Source organism: Danio aesculapii, chromosome 2 (genome assembly GCF_903798145.1).
Source record: "Danio aesculapii chromosome 2, fDanAes4.1, whole genome shotgun sequence".
NCBI classification, from domain to species: Eukaryota; Metazoa; Chordata; class Actinopteri; order Cypriniformes; family Danionidae; genus Danio; species Danio aesculapii.
The window spans coordinates 26,634,483-26,661,443 of record NC_079436.1 but is presented as its reverse complement, the minus strand read 5'-3'; the positions used below and the strand labels follow the sequence as shown (position 1 = coordinate 26,661,443).

General features: G+C 34.7%; 2 protein-coding genes and 1 long non-coding RNA gene across 4 annotated transcripts in view; 2 read left to right on the top strand and 1 right to left on the bottom strand.

Annotated features, from left to right (window-relative positions):
• Window positions 1-15,310, top strand: part of si:dkey-181m9.8 (uncharacterized) — a 32,909-nt gene extending 17,599 nt beyond the window's left edge. The window contains exons 13-21 of the mRNA XM_056465122.1: window positions 2,423-2,521; window positions 2,628-2,717; window positions 3,806-3,920; window positions 4,011-4,129; window positions 4,210-4,323; window positions 4,408-4,471; window positions 7,472-7,565; window positions 7,657-7,825; window positions 13,373-15,310. Coding sequence (XP_056321097.1) covers window positions 2,423-2,521; window positions 2,628-2,717; window positions 3,806-3,920; window positions 4,011-4,129; window positions 4,210-4,323; window positions 4,408-4,471; window positions 7,472-7,565; window positions 7,657-7,825; window positions 13,373-13,543 — 1,035 coding nt within the window. The 3' untranslated portion in view covers window positions 13,544-15,310. The remainder of the gene's footprint in view (window positions 1-2,422; window positions 2,522-2,627; window positions 2,718-3,805; window positions 3,921-4,010; window positions 4,130-4,209; window positions 4,324-4,407; window positions 4,472-7,471; window positions 7,566-7,656; window positions 7,826-13,372) is intronic.
• Window positions 15,311-16,158: 848 nt separating this feature from the next.
• impa1 (inositol monophosphatase 1) lies at window positions 16,159-26,093 on the bottom strand. Of its 2 annotated transcripts, none has more exons than XM_056476343.1 (9): window positions 26,002-26,093; window positions 24,646-24,735; window positions 24,437-24,570; window positions 24,236-24,340; window positions 21,267-21,312; window positions 20,939-21,047; window positions 20,760-20,868; window positions 20,463-20,614; window positions 16,159-16,482 (listed from the first exon to the last, which is right to left on the bottom strand). In XM_056476343.1, the coding sequence occupies exons 2-9, from the start codon at window positions 24,706-24,708 to the stop codon at window positions 16,352-16,354; spliced, it is 849 nt and encodes a 282-aa protein (XP_056332318.1). In that variant the 5' UTR covers window positions 24,709-24,735; window positions 26,002-26,093; the 3' UTR covers window positions 16,159-16,351. The 2 variants fall into 2 exon arrangements, with proteins under 2 accessions (XP_056332318.1, XP_056332326.1); XM_056476351.1 differs by having other exon boundaries at window positions 25,998-26,090.
• On the top strand, window positions 16,405-17,356 carry LOC130244074 (uncharacterized). The gene is made up of 3 exons (XR_008839198.1): window positions 16,405-16,500; window positions 16,607-16,707; window positions 16,860-17,356. It is a non-coding gene; the product is annotated as an uncharacterized LOC130244074 (long non-coding RNA).
• Window positions 26,094-26,961: the final 868 nt, after the last annotated feature.

Genomic DNA, 26,961 nt, shown 5'->3' with positions numbered 1-26,961 from the left:
GAAATGAGACACAACTACTGTTATATTACATAAACGTCTTCTTCGTCTTCTTCTGAGACTAATTTCTACGTGCATCTCCTCCTAGACCGTTCAAGCTACAAACATTAAACTTACTCCAGACCTCCAAACTGGTCTGACTCGGGTTGCTGTATCTTTTTCAACTGATCCGATTTGCGGTTTTCTGAAAACTGACCCGGAAAATCAGAAACGTCCCTTTGACTTAACATTGGACCAAACTTTCTGACCTCATAACTTTGCGACTGTCATACAAACTTAAGGTTTGGCTCATTTAACTCAAACTACCAATCTGCCAATCACTGATGACCTTTCAACTTACTAGCCACACCCTAGCAACCACTTTTAGGAATCTAGCAACTGTCCCAATGATGTCCATTGTAAAAAAAAAAAACTGACATTGCCTTTACATTGGACATACTAACGACATACTAATCCATACTAAAAAACATACCAATCATACTAGCAACATGCTAATTCATACTGAAAACATGCTTGCATGCTAATTCATACTAGAATCATGCTAGTTTATGTTAGCAACTGCCTAGCAACCACTCAGAACACCTTAGCAACTGCCTAGCAACACCTTAGCAACCACCTGGTAACACCTTAGCAACCGCATAGCAACCAATCAACACCCTAGCAACCACCTACCAACGCCTTAGCAACCACCTAGACACACCTTAGCAACCACCTATCAATACCTTAGCAATTGCATAGCAACCAATTAAAACACCTTAGCAACCACCCAACAATGCCTTAGCAACCACTCAGAATACCCTAACAACACCTTAGCAACCGCATAGCAACTAATCAGAACACCCCAGCAACCACCTAGCGACACCTTAGCTATGACCTAGAACACCTTAGCAACCACCTAGCAACACCTTAGCAACCACCTAACAACACATTAGCAACCAGTCAGAACACCCTAGCAACACCTTAGCAACCGCCTAACAACTCCTTAGCAACTTCTCAGAAAACCCTAGCAACTGCATAGCAACAACATGCAACACCTTAGCAACCACCAAGCAACCACTCAGAACACCTTAGCAGCCACCTAGCAACATCCTAGCAACCACTCAGAACTTCCTATTACTGCCTAGCAAGAAACATGCCAATCCATACTAGAAACATGCTAACATGTATGTACTTTTCTATCTACGCCGACTGTTTCAAACTTCTTAAACTACTTCAATTATTTAAACTTCAAATCTACTTCAAACTTTCAGACTGGGCTTTCTCAAGACACCATAAAGTTTGTCTACGAACTTTACTTTTCCAAAAAAAAATCCCTCAATCACATTCTCGTCTCATTTTTATTAGTCAACGAAAATGTCAGTATATTTTATTATAGTTATCTTCATCATCAGTTCATTTCTATTTAGTTTTCATCTAGTTTTTGTCGGTAGAAACTTGTTTGTCACAAAAATAATGACAAAAAATATCGGCAACGAAACTAACACTGATTAGTTCTGGTTTGTGTCACAAAACCTGCCACAGAGATGCACACAGACAGTCTGCTCCAGCCCAGCTCCATCAATCTATGCCTTTGTTTGTTGTAAATACAATTGAAGTCAGAATTATTAGCCCTCCTGAATTATTAGCCCCCCTCCCCCCTGTTTATTTTTTTCCCCATTTTCTATTTAACAGAGAGAAGATTTTTTTTTAACACATTTCTAAACATAGTTTTAATAACTCATTTCTAATTGATTTATTTTATCTTCGCCATGATGACTGTAAGTAATAGTTTACTACATATTTTTCAATATACTAGTATTCAGCTTAAAGGGACATTTAAATGCTTAACTAGGTTAATTAGGTTAACTAGGCAGGTTAGGGTAATTAGACAAATTATTGTATAACGATGGTTTGTTCTGTAGACAGTCGAAAATAAATGTAGCTTAAAGGCGCTAATAATTTTGACCTTAAAATGTTTTTTAAAAAATGAAAAACTGCTTTTATTCCAGCTGAAATGAAACAAATAAGACTTTCTCCAGAAGAAAAAATATTATCAGACATACTGTGAAAATTTCCTTGCTCTGTTAAACATCATTTGGGAAATATTTATAAAAGAAAATTAAAGGGGGGCTAATAATTCTGATTTCATCTGTACATGCTTCAAGCAGTAAAAATTACATACTGTCCGTTTAACTTAACGACTGGCAAAGTTATGATAAAAGGAAAATGTTTATTGGCTACTTTTTTAAAAAAAAAGAGGGGGGGGGGGGGTACTCCATATGTCCCAGCTTGAAATTACATCACGCATCCAACAAAGCTCCGCATTTCTGTGGATCTTTAAACATAACATTTGTTTTGTTGTTTTTTTTTTTCTTGATTTATTGTCAAATTCCATATGATTTTGAATAGAAAATATGACTAACTGTAAATATTTTTGTGTGTGTAGATCAGGTATTATTTGGACCCCCAGATTCATGAGCTCTTTCAGAGGAAACTTCGAGACAGAGCACTGCAGGAAATGCCCAACTTCCGCTGGTGTGCACATGTACGTTTCACCACTCTCTGATACTTCAGTGTAGTGTCAAGTTTGAACATGATAGCAGTTACGTCTGTTTATATTTAGGTAAAATTGTAACTCTTTTGTATTTTAGTGCTGCTTTGGGCTTCTCCATGAAGCAGACAGGCTGAGAATGGACTGCCCTAGTTGTGGGAAAAGCACATGCTTTAAGTGTAAAAGGCCGGTAGGTTCTGCAGTCACAAAATGCTGTGTTATGCTTTACATCATACTGTATGTTCACACCAAGAACCATTAATAAAGGCATAACCACACTGGCATCCGCCGCAGCACATGATAGTGTTCTGTATATTATAAGCAAGCACTACAGTTTTGTCATCTGCTGCTTTAATGCTCAAGCTCTTAAAGTCTAGTGCAGTGTTTCCCAACCCTGTTCCCGAAGGCACATCAACAGTACACATTTTCGACCTCTTCCTAATCAAACACACCTGAATCAACCCATCAGAAGATTAGAAGAGACTCCAAAACCTGAAGTTAATGGGTCAGATAAGGGAGACATTCAAAATATCTACTGTTGGTGTGCCTCCAGGAACAGGGTTGGGAAACACTGGTCTAGTGGATTCTGATTAACTCTCAATGTTTTTATTATTCGTCAGATGGGAAAAAATGATTTCGACAATATTATTTTTCATTATCATTGTGCTTGTAGTGTGGATTCTGATGTTTAAAACGAACTATATCTACTTTGTGTAAATGTAGTAAAAAATGTACTGAAATATTGTGTTGTAGGTCTTTTTTAACAGGTGTTAATTTCCTTTTGTTCATTGTTGAGTGTATGCAAATTTCTGGTTTCAACTGTATCTATAAACATAGTGCTTTAACATTGTGTACATGTAAACAAAGACTTAAGGAGGGTTTAAATGTTAGAATTTGAGAAACACTGGCCATAGAAGTGAAAGAAATACAATAAAAACTTATTAACATTGCTTAAAGAAAGGCAACTAGTCTGGTTAAGAGAAAATATAACGATTAAAGGCTAAGAAATTCAAAGCTGTGAACGAATCACACGGCTTTATGAATGTCAGGTGCATTACACAAGTTTAGTGAAATCAAACGTCAACAGAAAACCTCAAATATGAAAAGATTGATCCTCAGATTTAAGAATCCGCATCAGTATCGATTATAAAAATGATAAAATGTTTGCCTGACAAGTAAACATCTGACCTAAACAATTCTTAGCATTGAGCCTCTGCATTGTGAGGCACTTCTCATATTTTATAGATGCTGTTTTATTCTTGGATGCTTGTTTTCCAGTGGGCTCCACAGCATGAAGGAATCTCGTGTGAGAAGTTCAAAGAGTGGGAGCAACTCAACAGCCCCGAGTACCAAAACTCCAGGCTGGAGCAGCTCCTCAGCAGGAACAAAATAGGTGAAACGCAAACTCTCGCTGACGGTTCCTGGTGTAAAGTATCTAACTGGAGCTGCTCCCAGGTTGTAATGTTTTACTTGCCTCTTTCAGACTGCCCAAAATGCAAATTCCGCTTCTTCCTGGCCAGAGGAGGCTGCTTGCATTTCAGATGCACTCAGTGCCAGCATGAATTCTGTGGTGGCTGCAGTCAGCCGTTTAAACAAGGCTCTGTGAGTTTACTTTTCTCAGCGGTTGTTATTGTTGTTACCAGAGCTCTGTATCAAATAGCAGGCGTCTGTTGTCTTTGCAGACCTGTAATTTTTCCATCGAGTGCGCAGCTAAAGGGTTACATGCGCACCATCCTCGAAACTGCCTATATCATCTGAGAGACTGGAGCGTCCCGCGACTGCGGACCCTGCTGCAGGTAACTGAACTTTTATCTGTGATCTAGAACAGGACACTACCATCATATTCCGCTCCTGTTAAATAACATTTATTTGTCTTTCAGCGCTATGGAGTATCGCATCCGCTCATGTTCAGCCCCAAACATCCAATGGGGAGACACTCTAAAGGTACAGTTTGTATGCCTATATCTAAAGTCAGATCAAGTTAGCTTTATATAGCACTTCATGCAATGCAGAGTCAAACTAATTAACAGAGAAATAAGAGAATCAGTGAATATTTTTTATTTATTTATTTTTATATACAGTAATTAAAATGTTTTATGTTGAACATGTTTTCTGATATGAATGTGGTACATAATTCTGTTTAAACCATGTAACAGATGAGTCAAAGTACTCTGAAAGTATTTGAAAAGTAGTCTAAGTGGAAAAAATTAAATTAAATCTGCCATTTTTCTGAATGCATCACTTTTCTCTCTTGAATCGATTCTGCGCTTATGTTTTAACAGCAGATTGCGCTGTAGGCTTTACATAATCTGTTTGCATCTAATTTCTTACCAATACATTAAGAAAGTTATGAAATGTTTAAGTGAATTACAGGAGTGTTCATATTGAGTTGCTATAACATTAATCTTGTGACATAAAAGCTAGTTTAAATGATTCCTAAAGCTCCTCATTGGTTACAAACTATCCTAGAGAGCCATCCGCTGTTAAAAGCCTAGAATTCATTCAGGAGAGAATAGCCATACATTTTGAAAATATCAGAATCGACAGCTCTAGTTTAGATACGTTATCTAAAATGTGAATATAATAATTGATTCACACCATATGTGAATGCAAGTATTCGCATGAGTAGATTACCTACAAAGTCAGTTCAAATGCACGAATATAGTACAGTTTCCAGTGTGCGGTGCAAATGATGCGGTGTAGTGCTGGTGTACTCCAATTTTAAATAAACTGACTGGATTTACAAAAAAAGAATTTAATTCCTGAATATATATATTTATATATATATATATATATATATATATATATATATATATATATATATATATATATATATATATATATATATATATATATATATATATATATATACATTTATTATTTTATTATTATTATTTTAGTTTTTATTTATTTATTTATTTATTTATTTTTTGTCTGGGCACCAGGTAGACATAAATCTACTAAATGGAGTACAACAAAAATAATAACATTAATAATTTATCTGATGGTATTTTAATCACCAGCTACACACAAAATATTACATAAAAATAAAACACAAATAAATGCTTAAAGTAAGTAGAATTCACTTTAAAGTCCACACAAGCAGTGTTGAGTGTGAAAAGTTTTGAAAAACATGTTCACAGTCTTTGATAACAGTTCATTTTTTTGTAGAAAAACAACAAAACTTAATAGTCGTAGGGTTGAACAAACTATGTATCATTTCATAACAATTTTTCCCACAAAGTAGTAAAAAAAAATCTTCATACTGATTGGTTATTTCAGTTCATATTGTGCGGTCCATTTTGCGACCGTCACAGTAAATGTGTGATGTGTTTAAATTAAAAGCACAGAATTTGCCTCAATCGCATCTCCTGCACAAGTTTCACACATTTTAAGTTAATCTGAAAATTCCTGTGAGGTGAAAACATCCTGTGAGTAATTCAGAGAGAGTGATGTGATACACATCACATTTACATCTGATGTGAACCTAGCATAATAGAGGTTACTACCTACAACTATCTACTACCTACAGCTCTAGTTTTGTTATCCAGCTAGTGTCTGTTCAAGGTTGATTCAGATCAGTTTTGTAACAATGCTAAATTTGCAAAATTCATCATTTATGACCCTAGTTTAAATAAAAAAAAAACAGCCCCACAGGGATTAATTACAGTAGTAGCTCATTCAGCTCTGTTAAATTTTAGTCAAATTTTGGACTGTTATTCTTATTTGTCATTGAAGTCAATACAAACAATATTACTGAATTTTAAGTGTCTTGAGGGGACAGTTCAGCCAAATTGTAAAATTCTCTTATCCTGTACTCGTTTTCAAGAGGTTCCAAACCTTTATTATTAAAGAAAAATGTTGTTGCTGAAAATCGATTGCCCTTGACATTCATAGTAGGGAAAACAAATACTATGCAAGTCAAAAGCCCTTTTCACACAGTGATACCGGTAAATGTCCAGAACATTTCTGGAACGACTTCACTTGTAAATTCAAAAAAGCGCTGTTCATACAGGCAAAGATGTTCCGGAGTTTGCCAGAAAAGATCCTTCACACATTCATATACCGGTAAATTCTGACATCATTAACCAAAAATGACCTCTAAACATCTGCCCTTGTGTTCTTAAACATATAAGACGTCGGGTTTCACTTTTATTTAAAGCTTTATCATTCATGCAGCTGCTTTTGTCCCAGAGACATCCAAAGGCAGAAGCGCAAACTGCAGCTAAAAGTTTACACGTTTGACGACATGAAAAATTCTGTGGATGTAAGTATTTGTAAGTATTTGATGAAAACATATGGACTACACTTTCACATGTCGAGATGTAAATAATATGTGTGTGCTGGTGCCCACCGGAGCACTTCTTCACGTGCACAAGCGCCAAGAAGCTGAAGCAGAGCTTGAAGGTAAACAAACTGCAGTTTTTCAAAAGAATATCATCAATGATTTTTTTTTAACACAGTTGGCATTAAAAAGGAACATAGAAATTTTATCTGACCAACATTTAGCAGCTTAATGTGTCTGGAAAAATATTAAAAGGCTTTTATTTTCATAAAGAGCGAAGATCTTCCCGGCATTTTTCCTTCTGCGTTCACACAATGCAGTATTCTGGCAAATTACCGGTAATGTTACAACTTCTCTTTCTGGAAAATTGCAGAAACAAATTTACCAGTATTTTCATAAAGAGCCTGTTCACACATGATCCCTTTTCGGAAGATTGGCAATAATATTCAGGAAAGGTCTGTATGTGTGAAAGGGGCTATTGAAACTACCAGTTTCCAACTATCTTCAGACTACTTTTTTTATGTTCAACAAAAAGTCAGACAGGTCTACAGTGACATCATTTTCATTTTTGGGTGAACTATCACTTTATATTTACCGCCATGTAAAAAATTATATAGTTTAGTGACTGTTCAGTAATTGTTCAAATGTGTCCCTCATAGGCATCTGTGGCGTAATGGAGTTCCAGGAAACAGGAGCTGTGAAAGAAGAGACATGTGGACGACAAGCTTTCCCAGAGTACAGCGGTTATTGCACGTAAGGCACTCTAGCTTTTGCTAATCCCTCATTCTGTGAAATATATTCTCCTGAGAATAGAGCAAAAACCCAGAGATTTTCTCACCTTCAGGTTGCATTATAAAGAGGTACTGGTGGAGCTGATAAACAGCAATGGACTGGACCCTGTGGTACTGTTAGATGGGGCAGAATTGAGGGCAGAAATGGACCGTTGGAAAGTGCCACTTCCAGAAAGACACCCTTTGGAGCCGGATCAGCGGTACGATGACAGACTTCGACAGGTTAGTGCTCGCTGGATTTAAGTCATTCACCTTACTATAAAGAAGGGCTGCTGGGATATTGAGTTGGTCTGATATATGAATGATACGGTCTAGATTCCATTTATATTAATGTAAAATAGTTTGATATAAAAAAGCTGTGGAAAAATATCGGTTTTGTCAATGAAAATGGTTGTACTGTACACAATCAGAATTTTTTGTTTGGTCTGCTTCACCAGTAACATGACTGAAAGTGTGCACAACAATCCTCACATCCAATGAATGAAGAGCGCTATGTTAAAATGATGCGTTACATTATAAGAGTGAATTTATCTAAAAGATCGCATTTACATCAACATTATGTAAATGCAATTTGTATACAAGATAATTATTTTTAATTATCTTAACTTTTGATTCTAGTAGTATTCATATGCATTGCAACCATAGAAACATGCATGTTGTGCATGCATAATTATTATGACACTTTATTCAGAATTTGAAAATTGTATTGTAAGAAATTATATAGTAAAATTGCCCATAAATTAGGTTTTAGATCAGAATCAGAATCAGAAAGAGCTTTATTGCTAGGTATGTTCACACATACGAGGAATTTGTTTTCGTGACAGAGCTTCTACAGTGCAACAGGATTACAGAGACCGGACAGAAAAACAGATAATAGATAGATTAATGCTGTCAGACGAATAATCGCATCGAAAATGAGCTTAAATTTACACAATGTGTGTACTGTGTATATTTATTATATATTATTATATATTTTTGTATGTTTGTGTATATATACACTACCGGTCAAAAGTTTGGGGTGAGTAGAATTTTTAAATGTTTTAAAATAAGCTTCTCCTGCTCACCAAGGCTGCATTTATTTCATCAAAAATACAATACAAATTGTAAAATTGTGAAATGTTATTGCACTATAAAATAACTGTTGAAAAGTAGCTTATAATTTAATTTAATAATTTATTCTAGTGATTTTAAAGATGATTTTTCAGCTTCATTACTCCTGTCTTCAGAGTCACATGATCCCTCAGAAATCACTCTAATATTAATTATTATTATTATTATTATTATTATTATTATTATTATTATTATTATTATTATTATTATTATTATTATTATCATTATTGTTATTATTATTATTATTATTATTATCATTATTATTATGATGATGATTATTATTATTATTATTATTATTATTATTATTATCATTATTATGATTATTATTATTATTATTATCATTATCATTATTATTATTATTATTATCGTTATTATTATGATGATTATTATTATCATTATCATTATTATTATTATTATTATCATTATTATGATTATTATTATTATTATTATCATTATTATCATTATTATTATGATGATTATTATTATTATCATTATTATTATGATGATTATTATTATTATCATTATTATTATGATGATTATTATCATTATCATTATCATTATCATTATTATTATTATTATCATTATTATTATTATTATTATTATTATTATTATCATTATTATTATTATCATTATCATTATTGTTATTATTATTATTATCATTATCATTATTATTATTATTATTATTATTATTATTATTATCATTATTATGATTATTATTATTATTATTATCATTATTATTATTATTATTATCATTATTATTATGATGATTGTTATTATTATCATTATTATTATGATGATTATTATTATTATCATTATTATTATGATGATTATTATTATTATTATTATCATTATCATTATTATTATTATTATTATCATTATTATTATTATTATTATCATTATTATGATTATTATTATTATCATTATCATTATTATTATTATTATTACTATTATTATTATTATCATTATTATTATGATGATTATTTTTATTATCATTATCATTATTATTATCATGATTATTATTATTATTATTATTATTATTATTATTATTATTATTATCATTATTATTATTATTATTATTATTATCATTATCATTATTATTATTATTATTATCCTTATTATTATTATTATGATTATTATTATTATCATTATTATTATTATTATTATTATTATCATTATTATTATTATTATTATTATTATTATTATTATTATTATTATTATCATTATCATTATTATTATTATTATTATCATTATTATTATTATTATGATTATTATTATTATCATTATTATTATTATTATGATTATTATTATTATCATTATCATTATTGTTATTATTATTATTATTATTATTATTAATGGGACTAGTAACAAAAGCAATAATGACTGGAGTAAATACTTGATTTGAAACTTCATAAAATAAGTAATAAATATATATTTAATAAATATTTAACAATTAACAATTACATTTAATAAATGCCGCCTTGATGAACAATCGTTTTCTTTAAAAATAAAAACACGAAAAAAAACTGACCCCAAACTTTTGACCGATTGTGTGTGTATATTAGTGCTGGGCAAAAATTAATCACAATTATTTGCATCCAAAATATTCCATTTACATAATATTTGTGTATGTTCGGTGTATGTTTATTATGTTGATATAAATACACACATTCATGCGTCTATTTGAGAAAATGTTTATTTCGATTTAGATATATGATACAGCTGATATCTAAATATCTGTAAATATTTTTGTTTTGATTTATGAGTGTGTATGACATATACATAATAAATTTATTTAATGCACAAACATAATGTAAAAACAAACTTTTATTTTGTATGCAATTAATGGCGATTTGTCTTTGCCCAGCACATATAAATCTGTAAATATAAATACAATCATACAAAAATATACAAAATATATTTTTATGTATGTATACAAACAAATTTCAAGAGTTGATATGGAAATTATGGCAGCACGGTGGTTCAGCGGTTAGCACTGTCGCCTCACAGCAAGAAGGGTCCTTCAGGTGCTCCGGTTTCCCTCACAGTCCAAAAGACATGCGCTATATGGGAATTAAATAAACTAAATTGGCTGTAGTGTATGTGTGTGAATGCGAGAGTGTATCGGTGTTTCCCGGTACTGGGTTGTGGCTGGAAGGGCATCTGCTGCGTAAAACATATGCTAGATAAGTTGTGTTTTAAACCATCAAGAATCCTATAATCTTCATTGCCACTATTTTTATAGACCCACAACCTACTTGGAGGTTTGTGTGTGTGAGATTTTGCTGAGGTAAAGAATCCTGAAACAAGACTTAAAAAGAAACACTAGCTGAAGTGTCATAAAATAGATGTTACGGACAGAGCGTGAGGGTGAGACTGACTGTTGAATTACCAGCACCAGTTCAAGTCAGACAACAGTGAAGAAATCGTGGTGTTCATGGAGCCAATACTAGCAATGAATAAGGCAGACCTTCCAGGGTACGAGATAAAATGAACTGTCAAAACCTACTGCCAGATTCTGGAGGACAAATTCTTAAAACTGTGGTACACCAGAAAATGGTGCTGATGCCACCATCTCCCACCCTGAAAGGTTCAACCTGCAAAAAGAATCAATTTTATTCTGACACTTCAGTTTGTGCTGTTTCAGAATTTTTTATCTTCGTAAAGTCTCAAAGAATCTGACACTGTGTTCCTCTGGAGACTGCAAATAGACTGCAGTTCTACAATGGCACTGGCTATGGTGTTACCTCCTCCTTGTGGACATTTTAAACTTTTTTTTTTTTTTACTTTTTAGTGTGATTTTACATCTTGAAACCTGCATCGAAAAAAACAACAACATGAAATTATCATATCTTGCACTTGGACTGACTTCGATTTCTTCGTTCTTGATTATAGCTCCTTAAAATGTATTCATTTACAATTTTTTTTTCTTTAAAATACTGTTTGCTTGTCGGCGCAATAGCCTAGTGGTTAGCGCGTCGACATATGGTGCAGTAGCACGTCAGGGCGTCGCGAGTTCGAATCCCGGCTCGATGACATTTCCCTACCCTACCCCCCTCTCTCTCTCTCCAACTTCGCTTCCTGTCCTAAATACTGTCCTATCTAATAAAGGCAAAATGGCCAAAAATAAATCTTTAAAAAAAAAATACTGTTTGCTTACATGATACCACTGTTGTAGCATCAACAATATATATTATTTTCTATCAAGTAAAGGCCAAGCTTCATTTCCATAATTTTTATAATAATAATTATAGTTGTTGTTGTTGTTTATTTATTTATTATTATTATTATTTTGCATTTTTACTTATGGGTAAGTCTAATAAATGTATGTATTTATTTATTTAGAAATTACCACCCACACGTTTGTATATACATACAAATCTCTTATATCCATACCAATAAATCTACATAACTGTAACTAATTTAGACTGCAGTGTTCAAAAGCAGAATACTGGAAATATATTGTTTGATCCACAGGCCAATCTTGGAAAAAATGTCCCAAAACATTTATAGACACACACATATACAGTATGCAAAAGTTTGGGCACCCCTCTCTGGCTGCATAGTAATGTGCTTTTTCTTTATGAGAGAAGATCACAGTGAAATGCTATCTGGTTTCTAGTGAAAGCAAGATAATGTCATGTTCTTCAGAACGAAATCCGTAATAAAGTTTGGGCGCCCTCTGTTTTTCAAAACATGTAGTCACTTAATGCTGATTGATTACAACCCAAAGTTGATTTGAGTGAAGCTGCGATCACACTGGACTTTTCTCCCCATAGACTTCCATTCATATGCATGTGAATGCGGCAGACTGGAAACGCAAGCTCGTGCTTCAAGTTGCGTAGTTCGCTGCGTAGGAAAGTTCAAGCTTGGTGAATTCTGACCTGCGAAATCGCAAAACATGATTTCGTGAGACCAATCGAAGATCAGAACATGACCTCTCTGGACAAAAATTGATTTAACCATCTTGTTTAATCCCGCCCCATTTCACAGCGCCGTACTATAGAATTTCTATAGAAATATAGTAAGAAAATGGAAGGCCTCAGGAACAGTTCCCAAAGGCGAAGAATGGTCACAGTGTCACACAAAGTCAAAGTCTTTTTTGACTAAAATATGGAAGCCTGTTAATAATAAATGTATGACTTTTTGCTAAGCTACCATTAGGATGAAATATTGTCGTTTTAATAGTTTCTGATATGGATGTAAAATGTTGTTCTGAAGGTCCTGAGCGTAATCACTTATGCAAGCATGTAAGGGTGAAATGGTAATATTTCAATATAAAAAAAACATTTTTTTTACCAGAATGCTGCTGCTTGCATTAACTGCCAAAAAGATCACAAAAAATACAACTTAAAACACCAAACTGTAGGCTAGGATCTACAAGGGCTAATAATTACATTTTATTCAGGGGCAATTTTTCACTCTCATCCCTTGTTACCAATTATACTCATTACTTATTATTGATTGCATCTAAAAAGAATAGTAGTCATTAAGATTGATCTGGTTTGGAGTGGTTAAAGGTGCTTAGATCAGAATATTGACTTATCTTATTATCGACTAAACAATTAAGCTCACACTGTGACAACTGACAATGAAATTGTTAGTCGCAGTATGACAGTCAATTGTTTTCCCTGACTCATGAAAAACATTGTTTCCTGTCAGATCTTAAAGGAGCGGGTGGTTCTGGGCTGTGGTGCAGCTCCTGGATTGAAAGCGGCTGCTCCACCCACTCCATCTCCCTCTTCTCCTCCAGCGGCCGGAGCTCCGTGGTACTCCATCCTGAACCGGGCCGTTGCTGAAGACTCGCAACAACTCCTGCTGCTGACTGACTGAAGAGCTTAGAGAGACTTCATATGCATTTCTTCTCTCACTGTTAACAGTGATAGGGTTACAAAGCTCTGAATCAAACCAAACTGATTCTTAACACATTATGGGGTCTTTCCCTCACACCAATTTAAAGAGACAGTCCCCTTTTTTTGTCTTATTTTATATAGAGTTGAAGTCAGAATTATTAGCCCCCCTTTTTCCCCCAATTTCTGTTTAACGGAGAGATTTTTTTCATCACATTTCATTACAAAACATAATAGTTTTAATAAGTCATTTCTAATAACTGATTTCTTTTATCTTTGCCATGATGACAGTAAATAATATTTCACTGCATATTTTTCAAGAAACTTCTATACAGCTTAAAGTGACATTTAAAGGCTTAACTAGGTTAATTAGGTTAACTAGGCAGGTTAGGGTAATTAGGCAAGTTAATCTTTAATGATGGTTTGTTCTGTGGACTATTGAAAAAAAAAAACTAGCGTAAAGGGGCTAATAATATTGACCTTAAAAAGGCTTTAAAAAAATAAAAACTGCTTTTATTCTAGCCGAAACAAAAGAAATAAGACTTTCTCCAGAAGAAAAAATATTGTCAGACATGCTGTGAAAATTTCATGCTCTTAAACATAACGTAATTTGGGAAATAGTTAAAAAAAGAGGGGAAAAAAAATCAAAGGGGTGCTAATAATTCTGACTTTAACTGTATACAGTATCTATCTATAATAATTTTTTTTAGAACTCGGGTCGCACTGAGCACCTCAGTGATATATGTTGACGCACTTAACCACTAAGCTGTTGGCGCCAACAAAATATGCTAATTTTACAACCCCACTATAGTTTAGCTTAGCTTAGCATAGATCATTGAATCTGATTAGACCATTAGCATCATGTCATACCATGACTGCAGCAGGCGCAGAGATATTACACATATTCTAACTGGTTGTGCAAGTGTACAGCTTGGTGCTGCGAACTAATTTCAGGCGCTGCGTAGTATCATTGCACCTGCTGCAACCAGTATACGGCAGCAAATTTCCTTGATTATTACACCAGATTGAGAGTATAGTTCCTAGTCATATAGGCCTAGAAAATAGCAACTTTTCATGTTATGTCAGTCTTTATTACACAATGTAAATACAGAAGAATCAAGCTTTTAAATAGGAAAATTATTTATTATTGGTAATTAAGTGAGACTCTAATGGTCTAATCCGATTCAATGATCTATGCTAAGCTAAGCTAAAAGTGCTCACGGCAGATCCAGAGATTGACTGAATGGATAAAAAAAATGGTAAAACTGAACTGTTTATCTCTAGGGAAGCTTATATTCCAAAATAAAAGTGGATTTTTCTTTTAATATTATGCCAGAGGGGAATTATGCTTGAACAGGGATGGAGCAACAAGCAGTGACGCAGGAGTTTTATCCGTTTTTACAGAACAAGCACTGAGGTTTGCGTGTCATAGCTATTCTACAAACTTCTGTCGAAGCTTGTGGCTCTCAAAATTACTCCGATTCTTTAACTTCTAGCAGTGAGGATCTACTCATGCTTGTTTTAACTGTTTTGTATTACTTGTATATTAAATCGGCTTTATACAGTGTTTGCGTTATACAGAGCACAAGTTTGCACTTTTGTGAAATGGGTATTAGCATGGTCTGTAAGACGTGTGAAAGGTTACGTGTTGCGAAGATTTGACTGTGTGAATAACTGTGAATATAAAACATTTATTTTCTCACAGTCTCATTTTTTTGTTTGTTTGGAATATTAACACCCAGCCTATCGAGTTTTGTGTGTGTGTGTTTATTTTCAGCTGCCAGAAATGTTTCCTCAGTGTTTTGTATTGGAAGTGAATTGGCTGAGCAAGAGAGCTGACACCATTTAGACTGTTTGCTGGAATCACTCTGCTTGTCGGTGATTGTTTACTCAACACTTTTTCTTCAAGTTACATCCATATTTCAGTAGGTAAGAGAAAGAGTATTATCAGTATTATATTGAGTCTTTTCCAGAGACGTAAACTAAAGTTTTAACAGGCACTAGTCCTGGCAATTTTCCGGAATGAGAAGTTGTAACTTAAAATAAAGTATATAAAATAAATATTTATAACATAAGGTGAATTGTTGGAATTCTGCTGTGTGTAAATGCAGAAGGAAATTGCCAGAATATGAGCACGTACACATTCAGAATTTACTGACATAAGATATTTACTGTAGGCCAATCAGATGATGCACTGTGATCTACTGTAGGCCAATCAGATGATGCACTGACTCTGCGCTGTTGACAGAAATAAAAGCCTTTGAATCTTTTGTCCAGACACATTTAGTAAACGCTTGTTAATCAGACAACCTTTCTATGTTGTTTTACTGCCAGCTGTGGGAAAAAATGATCTATATAATGCTAATGATAAACCGCTGTTGAATTTACCTGCAAGCACTGCTTTCACGAATATTAAGGAACGTCATTGTCTATGTGACAGTGCATTTTTTAATTCAGTCATTATGGTAATTAATTTACCTGTATTACTGTGTGAAAGGGAATATGCTAACCCATTCAGTAGCGCTTACTACTGTGTGTTGTTCAGAAAACCAGCAGCTGATGTTCCTTTGGTGAAGCAAAGTTTACCTCAGAGGTGAAAAAGCTTTGAATACATTTTAATGGCAATGCATTAAAACTTTTAACAGTTTTTACATAGAAATCTGATACATTTCCAACACTTTGAAACGAATCATTTACAGAACATAGAAAAGGTGGCAGAGAATGTTTAGTGAATCTAAATTGTATTAATGGCATATTTCAACAACACTGGGGCTTTACTTCACAAGAAGTTTTATTTGATGGGGTTAACCGGTGCATCATCTCTAACAGCGGGAAACGCCTCAACCTCTTGAACGATTCTTTCTCCAATTTTGTTGTTATTGGCTGCTAGAACTCTTCTGGACATCAGGTCAAATGGTCCACCTGAGAACAAAATATGTGGTAATATGCGACAATTGCATTTAAATGTAATAAACAAATATAATTTCTAACAATACATATTCTATATTACAAGAGTTCACACTTAGACAATGCTTGACTATGTTAGCAGGTTTGGCATGCTGTCCCGGGAGAGAACCTTGAACTCAGAGATAGATGATCCCAAGGCTCCCGCCTGGTCAATGAGCGTTAGGAGGGATACGAGATCAGGTAGTTCTCGAAAGCTCCCCTGATTCATTTAACCTATACCTTGAATAATAAGATGGCTCTATGGAAATAGGCCACCAACTGCACCAGTGTGTACGCATTAAGTGCTTGTAACGGTTACTATTATTTAATTCAATTGTGTCACATGTCTTTAGACTGTGGGAGGAAACCGGAGTACCTGGGAAAACCCACACAAACACGGGGAGAACATGTAAACTACGCACAGAAAGTGCCGACTGGCTCAGCTAAGTACTTGATCCAGCTATCTTCTTGCTGTGAGGCAGCAGTGCTAGCCACTAAGCCACAGTGTCGCCCGATCCTAGAATTGAGTAGGAGGGACGGATTGGGGGGGTTCTTCCAAAACAAAGATAGGGAATAAAGTTAGGCTGGACATTTATGTTAAATTTGGAGTAATCTGATTGGCTAGCAAATTATTAGCGATAGGGACCAGCTGCAGTCAATCATATCGCATGCTCCTCTTAAAATTAGTTTGTGAATCTTCACATAAAACAACTGACAATTTTGAAAATACTATTTATATATTTCTAAAGTAATTTATTGATATACATAACCAGGGAGCCAATGAGAATCAACAGACTAACACGTATGCTCTAAAATGAACTCAGTCGCACGAATTTAACATGCTCTTCAAATATGCTTCATTCTTTGTTAATGATTTTCAAAGAATCGTTTTCGCGAATCATGGATTTTGAATGCGTTGCCACAGTTTTCGCTTACGCTTCGTAAATTTTCGTTTGCTGTTTTGGCACAAACTTCTCGTGGGGGCGGGCTTAACAGCGATCTACACTGATTGGCTAATGAGCTTTTGATGGACAGTTGCTCTCTGACCTGGAAGCACAGACGGTGACGTCAGTGGCGCGCATATCGGAAAGTTGTTGTGGTGTGCAATACGTCGTGCTTTAAGTATTAATGTTAGTATTTTACCTACGGTCGTCTCTTAGTTTCTAAAGATGACCTCCCGGGAGAGACACGGAGCGGTGCCATCATCTTCCACCTCAGCTTGTCCCTCAGGGCAGCTTGAAGTAAGTTCGTGTTGCTAAAGTAACGTTTATCAATAACAACAATGAAAGTTTTATTCATGTACAGTGTGCAACAGTTATTTTGCGGGTTATTGTTGTTATTCACAAGTTTGCAGTGCACTGATGTTATGTCATGTAGTTTAATTGTTTCAATTTTAGATAGATTGCTGTTTTATACAGTTATACTTATAATATGTAAGGACGTGTCATTGTAGTGCAGGTATCAAACTGGTCTTTATATTCTACAGCAAGGCATTAATCTTGGTGCAGATGCTGCATCTGCAGCTGTACAGAACATCCTTGAAATTCTTAACCAGTCGCTCGGGAAAACCAGCACAAGGCAATTAGGCAATATCTATTTATATTGACATCTAACTGTTATACACTGTATCTTGATATACATTAAACATTTTTACACAATAAACCAAAAATGTATAACGTTTCTAAACACAACATTTAAACAATAAAAGTGTTAAAAAAAAGCCAGAACTGTTGCACACTGTACATGAATAAAACTTTTATTGATGTTATTGATAAACGTTACTTTAGCAACACGAACTTACTTCAAGCTGCCCTGAGGGACAAGCTGAGGTGGAAGATGATGGCACCGCTCCGTGTCTCTCCCGGGAGGTCATCTTTAGAAACTAAGAGACGACCGTAGGTAAAATACTAACATTAATACTTAACAAAGCACGACGTATTGCACACCGCAACAACTTTCCGATATGCGCGCCACTGACGTCACCGTCTGTGCTTCCAGGTCAGAGAGCAACTGTCCATCAAAAGCTCATTAGCCAATCAGTGTAGATCGCTGTTAAGCCCGCCCCCACGAGAAGTTTGTGCCAAAACAGCAAACGAAAATTTACGAAGCGTAAGTGAAAACTGTGGCAACGCATTCAAAATCCATGATTCGCGAAAACGATTCTTTGAAAATCATTAACAAAGAATGAAGCATATTTGAAGAGCATGTTAAATTCGTGCGACTGAGTTCATTTTTTTGTTTTCATTGTGTTTTTCTTCTTTTGCAGTGGCATATTTTTAATCGTTTCTTGGAAAGTTAAGTTCAGTTTTATAAAGTTACGTTCATTCTTATTGGCACAAAAATGATTCCATATTAATCCGCCTTTACACTGCACACAGCTGTCGGAATACACCCCCTTGTGGCAGTGATGCAGAATTTTCAGTTTGGTCGTGCACCATGGAAGAGAAGCTTGGGTCCATTCTTCGTACATGGATTACTCAATTAAATAAGCTGATTCTCGTGGTGTGCAAAATAAGAATTGCAAGAGCATTTATTGTTTGTGCATTCACCATGGTTGAATGAATAAAAACTAGAAATTCATAGATCGCTAAAGATTTTGGAGGGAAGGTGGAGGCAGCAGTAAAAAAATAAATAAATAATTATATATATATATATATATATATATATATATATATATATACTATTTTATATATTTGATGTCATCTCTTTGCTGATAGGACTTCTTTTTTTCCTTTACATTTATAAGTCTGTATATTATCTGGAAAAAAATGCAATAAAAATATTTAAAATTAAATCATACTATTCTTTTTTTAATCACTCGTTTCTGAACAAAAATGTGTTTTTAAATAGACTTTTTTCTGATTCATAGAGTAACAAAAAAAACTACTAATAATTCTCATCTCACGCACACAGATCTGGAATCAGGGCTGGCTGATATGGCAAAAATGCAGTCTCAATAATTATTTACCATATTGAACGATAAGGATTTATATTTTGATGTAAGTTGTTAATGCTTCCAGATTTAAAAGAGCACAGCAACAATGGCTGAAACCACAAAAATGAGAGGGTCCCTTAAATTACGTAATATTATTGGCTGTTAAATATTCAGTGGGTGAAAAATCAGTACATCTGTGATATCAACACACTTTTAGATTCCCATTGTTACCCATTTCTGCTGTGGGATTGGCTATAAGATCAAAATCCAGAGCTTATCATTGTTATTGACATCAATTTTATCGTGATTCGATATTATATAGTTTATCTGGAATACATCATGTCTGGTCGCATATGGTCTAGTCCAGGGATGGGCAAACTCGATCCTGGAGGGCCGGTGTCCCTGCATAGTTTTGCACCAACCCTAATCAAACACACCTGCTTGTAGCATTCTAGTGATCTTGAAGACACTAATTAGGGTGTTCAGGTGTGTTTGATTAGTGTTGGAGCAAAACTCTGCAGGGACACCGGCCCTCGAGGATCGAGTTTGCCCATGCCTGGTCTAGTCGCAAATTTTCTGCATACGAATGTAATAGAAACTCCACGCAGCTCCCGGACTACTCTCCATTGGAAATTAAGACTTCTGGTCTGTCGCTTGCAGTTTGTCATGTGCAGTGGAAAGGCGGCTTTAGGCAGCTCACTCTCTGTCCCCCCCAAAATGGAAACTATGAGATCTAACATGTCATAACTGATGACGATTCAGTCAAATTATGTGCTGCAAAGAGCAAAATTGGATTTATCTTGTCTATAACTTGCCAAATGGCCACGGAATAAGTGGAATAATCAGTGGTTGGGTGGTTCTTTGCCTCTTTGTGTGTAGTGTTCAAGTGTCATCGCTAACTATACTGGCCTAGACTGCATAAAACAGATTTAAGTTGTTTTCAAGGATCTGCAAAAACAAAGGTAACATGCAAAACGTTGTTGCCATGTAAACTTATACTAAAAAAAACAACTCTCATTACCTTCAACATCCAGGAGAACTCCTCCGGCCTCTGAAACGATGACCGCTCCTGCTGCCATATCCCAACAGTGGATCCCAATCTCATAATAGGCCTCGACACAACCAGCTGCCACCAAACACATGTTGATGGCAGCAGATCCTGCACCACGTATCCTAAAGAAGGAAATGTAATGAATTTTCAAGAGGTACAGTATTTGTTGATGCACATTACAGTATTTGCACAGCACTGTAAACTATGTTGTATAAGATACTATAATACTACATTTAAGCGCAATTCAATTAAATAAATGACACATACCCATGAACTGGCAGACACAAGATCTTCCTCATGCTAGAGAAAATCTTTTCCACGTTTTCAGGATCTCTGTTAGAGCCAAACTCTGTTGCGATGATTGACTGGTTTATCTCTGTTGAATGATTTGGAAACAGTTAGAGAAAATGGATCAACTGAATCAGAATGCTCAGAATAATACTTACCTTTTTGGTCCGATACTTGCAGCGGCTGCCCGTTACAGAATGCACCTTTTCCTTTTCGAGCCGTGTACATCTTGTCTTCTATGCAGCTGTAAACCACACCAAACTCTAACTGCAACAGAACAAACACTTACAGTTTGACAGACGCTCTTCCAACTGCATGAACTTCCAAACGCTTGATAAATGAGCAAGAAAACAAAGAGGGTGCAGAGCGGCAGTTTCTGTGTTCATCTCAGTGCACATTTCAAAAGATTCATCAGCAGCGGTGGCACTTTTTGTTTTCCTAATTCTAAAATTATAGAGAGCACATATGAAAGGAAATGATGCTTACCGTTTTGTTGACAGCAAAGCCAATGGATACAGCAACAAATGGATATCTGCACAAAGGAAAATGTTTATTTCAAATGGCTTCTTCTAGAAGAGCAGGAAAATCTAAAAAATATGCACTTGATCAGATTTCTCACTAAGACTTTCTCCAAATGCTTAAAGTAATTTCAAGGGTTGGTTCACACCCCAAAAAAGAAATAAATAATCTAGCCATTTTCATTGAATAATTTTTCATGTGTTGTATGAAGATCATTCGGTGATACTTTGCATCATAATATATACAGTTGAAGTCAGAATTATTAGCCCCCTGTTTATTTTTTTCCCCAATTTCTGTTTATCGGAGAGTATTTTTTCAACACATTTCTAAACATAATAATTTTAATAACTCATTTCTAGTAACTGATTTATTTGATCTTTACCATGATGACAGTAAATAATATTTGATTGGATATTTTATTAGATATAATATTTATTTTATTAGATATACAAGACACTTCTATACAGCTTAAAGTGACATTTAAAGACTTAACTAGGTTAATTAGGTTAACTAGGCAGGTTAAGGTAATTAGGCAAGTTATTGTATAATGATGGTTTGTTCTGTAGACTATCGAAAAAATATAGCTTAAAGGGGCTAATAGTTTTGACCTTTAAATGGTTTTTAAAATATTAAAAACTGCTTTTATTCTAGCCGAAATAAAACAAATAAGACTTCCTCCAGAAGAAAAAATATTATCAGACATACTGTGAAAATTTCTTTGCTCTGTTAAACATCATTTGGAAATATTTTTAAAATGAATTCAAAGGAGGGCTAATAATTCTGACTTCAACTGTAAATCTATCTATCACTCCACCCACATAGAATGACAGCAGATCATTAAACTCACTACAGTTTGACAAATATTGCAGCTGTTGGACAACATAATGTACTTTTTAGTTGAGAATGTAGTTGTTTAGATTGCAACTATGCAGTTTATTTATAAGGATAGTGCCTATTTTAAATTCTGATAATTTCTAAGATACCATTAGCCTGTCAGACCTAGCAGAGCAAAGACAGTTGACATTGTCTATCCACTAGATGGCAACAGAGACCACATAATAAGCCCTTAGAGGAGAAAAGTTTGCATATTTTCATGAAACATCATTATAAAATTGTTGAGTGACATTCTACAGGGTATCTGCAAGGTCTTAAAAAGTCTTAAATTTCAAAAACTAAATTTTAGCCCTCAAAAAGTCTTACATTTACTGAAATATTGTGTTGTAGGTCTTAAATCATTTTAAACAGGTCTTAATTTCCCTATGTCCAAGTAAAGCTACCCTATCAAGCCAACACCCAATCACCAATAATCAATCTCAAAACTTTTTTTTTAATATTTAAGTTTATTTTATTGCATATTAAATTCCTTAATCAGGGAAAGAAAACTAAAGCAACACATCCCTTTACATAATCTTCCATTAATACAAAAACTGTTTACAGAACTAGCTGGCTCATTAGAAAAAACCCTTGTTTAGCCCTGTATACGTCTAAAATTTCATTTATATTGGACTTAAAAGTGTCTTAAAAAGTCTTAAATTTGACTTGAAGAACCCTGCACAAACCCTGTTCTAAGTTGATCTCTCTCTTTTGTATGTTGTAGTGCTGTATTTATACTATATAATTGTAGTGTATTGAGTGTGAGATGGGACTCACATATCAGAAATGTGTGTATTTTGTGTTAGCCACTCTTTGTATAACCCAGAGTTACCTTTTGATTGGCTATTTAATTGTTTCTAATGAGTCTCCTGTTTCTGTTACTGCAGACTAGTTTAGTAAACAGAAAGAAAGAAGAATAAGCATGCGTTTAGTGTTTTTTCTTATCGAAAACACAACAGTAATCTGGTAATAATTTTTTTCGGGGTTAATTATTGTGATATCCCGAATGCAACAGAGAAATACTGGAAAATCTCTGTAGATTGATGACATTTCATGCCGTTCAGCCTTACAATCTTAAAATATGAGCTAAATCACCTGTTTTGTCATCACGTCATTATGCAGGAGAATCATTCAAACACTTGCTCTAAAGTGACATGTGTGAAGTAGCTATGGTTTCTGCTGTTCTGACGTCAGCTGCAGATGTGTATGAACGGCGAAAAAAAGTAGTTCCTCATACAAATGGATTTTGACACTCTGTGTTTGATTTTCTTTTTTTATACACACGATTACGCCATCGAACTGTTAACGCAATATGACACGAGTAGCAGTGCAACATGACTGTATATCGTCATTGGTGGGACACTAAGGCACTCAACCTGCGGCCTCGTTTAAAATAAAATAACAGTAAACAGAGTTTAAAATAACAATATAATGTGGAAATGCACATTTAATAATAACGGTAACTAATATTGACCATTTTCCAGTGATTGGTTGCAGCTGAAAGGGCATCCACTGTGTTAAACATATGCTGTAATAGTTGGCGGTTTATTCTCCTCTGGTGACCCCTAATGAGTAAGGGACTAAGTCGAAGGAAAATGAATGAATGAATAATACTGAATGATGAATATTGTAATATTGAAATGAGATTTAATTACATTTAATACAATTATTATGCATATCATTACTTAGTAATATTTATTAACCACATGAACTGTGTGGTTAGGATTAGGATGAGTGTTGTTTAGTGTTAGTCGCATGGAATTATGCATAATTTATTCTTATTACTATAATAAGTACACTAAATGTGTAACAAGTGCTTCATAAAATAAAGGGTTCCTTTTTCTTTTATTCATTTTCTTTTCCGCTTAGTCCCTTTATTAATCAGGGGTCGCCACAGCGGAATGAACCACCAAGTTATCCAGCATATGTTTTACACAGTGGATGCGCTTCCAGCTGCAACCCAACTCTGGGAAACCTTTATCTTTTATTTAACTTCTTATTTTATTTTAGATTATGTGGTCTAAGACCTTTAGACCCTTCTGAATCAGTAAATAAAATCTTACCCATGCACAAAGTTAGTGGTCCCATCCACAGGGTCAACAATCCATGTTGGCTTTTCAGTTAAAACACAGGGTTCCCCAGCAGCCACAGACTCTTCACCAATGAAACTGCAATAAACGGAAGCAGATGCAGTGCGTTCACTTTACTGTAGATTTAATATGCTCTTCTGATCTACTGTTAGCATAAATGACTCATGTCAATACCTGTGCTCGGGAAACTTCTCTTTCACTGATGTAATAATAAGCTGCTCCACATTCTGGTCTGTTTTGGTGACCAGGTCAACAGATGAGCTTTTGCACATGATTTTCAGGTCGTTCTGCAAAGCCTCCCTCACAATCTGACCAAGAGAGAGAACAAGACTTCAGTAAGAAAAAACAAACAATTTTTTTTTTTAAGTGCAATGCTAGCTCACCTCTCCTGCTTTTCTGGCCAAAGTTACAGCATGGTCCATGGCATCCTGCCAAAGGTCAGGCATTGTGTCTTTATATTCTAGGATCCCTTTCTTAAAAAGATAGAAAGAAAAAAACATTATTGTCTTCAGTTTCAGATTGCAGTCACAAACTCCACAATGATGTAGATCAATTCAGGTCGCACTTCATTTTTAATACCGTATTTTGTTTGAGAAGGCAGTTTAAGTTTCTGATTAATCCCATATTTTTCCTGCGTTCCTGAATCCCTGCACACTCTCCTTATATAGTGTTATTCCTATAAATAACTGGGCCTCTAATTGGGTCTCTGACTAAACCAAGCAAAGAAGAAATACTATGGCAGCTTTGATTTACATTACCAGCTGTAAAATCCGGATGTTATTATTATTATTATCTGCTTCTCATTTATGTGGAAGAGATCATTCACCCAATAATAAAAATTATGTCTAGTGTTAGATGCAATGTATTAGCAGAAAAATGTTTAACAGAAATCCTCATGCGATTATACTGCACAACAATTCACTTTGATTTCTTTATATATTCCATCAGATTCATCTGTCATACTGACCTTATGTTCCAGTCTAAAAAAATCAAGATAGTGAAGAATGTAGACTAACACTTTTAAGGGGATTTCAAGGCAGTTTCATGTCAACCTTTATATTATTATTGACTTTTTAGACGCTTAATATTGGTCACTACAGACTTCCTTTAAAAAGACATTAGAGAGCATATCTTAATTTTAAATATAGGGTGAACTAACCCTTTAAATTTTGCAAGCAGTGGTTGGTAAAAAGTAGTCTCTCTTTCACCACGTTTGCTGAGGTTACCACAATAAAAAGCATGTTATGTATCCTACAAGAAATTTAAAAAAAGCTATTTAACATTTTCATTTGCTGATTTTTCATTTATATATTAACATTGGAGATTAATATAAAGGGCTTATATTGATAAACATCGATCAAGGTAAATCATTTTGCTCATTTTTGCACCTAAAAGAAAAAATGTTGTAATGCTACCTTTAATAAAAATCAACACCTAAAACATGAAACTATTAGAAGCTAAGCACCCTAAAAATCCACATGATTTATAACATTTTATAGTTTCTGAAGTGCATGTCTGAACTGCACACGTATACTCTCATTCAAACACAGATGAGATTGGCTAATGTTTAGTACAGATCCTCCTCTACAAATCTGCTTCGGTTCATTACTGTACATTTATAACTGACCCAAACATAAACATCGATGCTAAAATTGCTTTATGATCGAAGCACAAATACAGTGACATTACTAACTCGTTAAAACTTAACAAAAAATAAAACAGAGAAAATGCTTACCAACCGGCGAAATGAAGACAAGCTGTCAGATTGTTGTGTTTCCGGGTTCTTGAAGAGAAGATTAACCCTACACTCTCAGGTTATTTTTAGATAACTACCGAAGCATTTACTATACAGACATATATTCTTTGTATATGTAGCCTATACTTTACGTTTCAATGTTCTGTTTAGCATCGGTGTGTTGAAATACTTGTATATTAACCCATATTATTGTTAATGCGCATGCGCATTGTGTAAGCATCACGACCGCCTGATACAACTACACATTATTCTAGTCTATGTATGACTTACAATTCATTATTTAATCTGACGCAACGCAGTTTGTCTCTTTTTTGGCGAGCTGGGATTCCTCAAATGTACACAGTACAAACGTTTTTCTCTCCATGGTTTTTGTACTTTATTTCCTGCTGAAAAAAAACAGCTTTAATCAGCCTAAACTGGTTGGCTGGATTTAGAGGGGTTCTGGCCATTTCCAGGCTGGTTTCATACATTTCTAGCCTGGTCTTAGCTATAGGATGGAAAATACAGCTAAACCCACCTTGACCAGCCTAGTTTAAGATGGACATAGCTGGTTTCGGCTGGTTGACGAGCCTGGTTTTAGAGGGGTTTTGGCCATTTCCAGCCCGGTCTTAGTTTTAGCTGGTCATTTTCCAGCCTGACCAGCTATCTAAAACCAGCTTGACCAGAAGATGCACATAGCTGGTTTTGGCTGGTCTTACAGCCTGGTTATAGGTTGGTCAAGCTGGTTTTAGCTGGTCTTCTCAGCCTGGAAATGGCAAAACCCCCTCTAAAACTAGGCTGGTCGACCAGCTAAAACTAGCTTAGGCTGGTTTAAGCTGTTTTTTCAGCAGGGCTGTACTCGCCAACCTTGCCCTTATCGAAATAGGCTACATAATAGTCAGGTTTTTACCATCCGATTGGTGTCCTATTGAGGGTAAAATATATAAAGATAAAAAATCCCTCA

What these genes read in the sequence shown, in the direction of transcription:
- impa1 (XM_056476343.1), bottom strand. Translation starts at nt 24,708, where the DNA reads ATGCCTGACCTTTGGCAGGATGCCATGGACCATGCTGTAACTTTGGCC. An exon ending in GAGAAGTTTCCCGAGCACAG is followed by an intron (nt 24,341 to 24,436) that starts GTATTGACATGA and finishes CGTTTATTGCAG; the next exon opens with TTTCATTGGTGAAGAGTCTG. An exon ending in GCAAGTATCGGACCAAAAAG is followed by an intron (nt 20,869 to 20,938) that starts GTAAGTATTATT and finishes ATCATTCAACAG; the next exon opens with AGATAAACCAGTCAATCATC.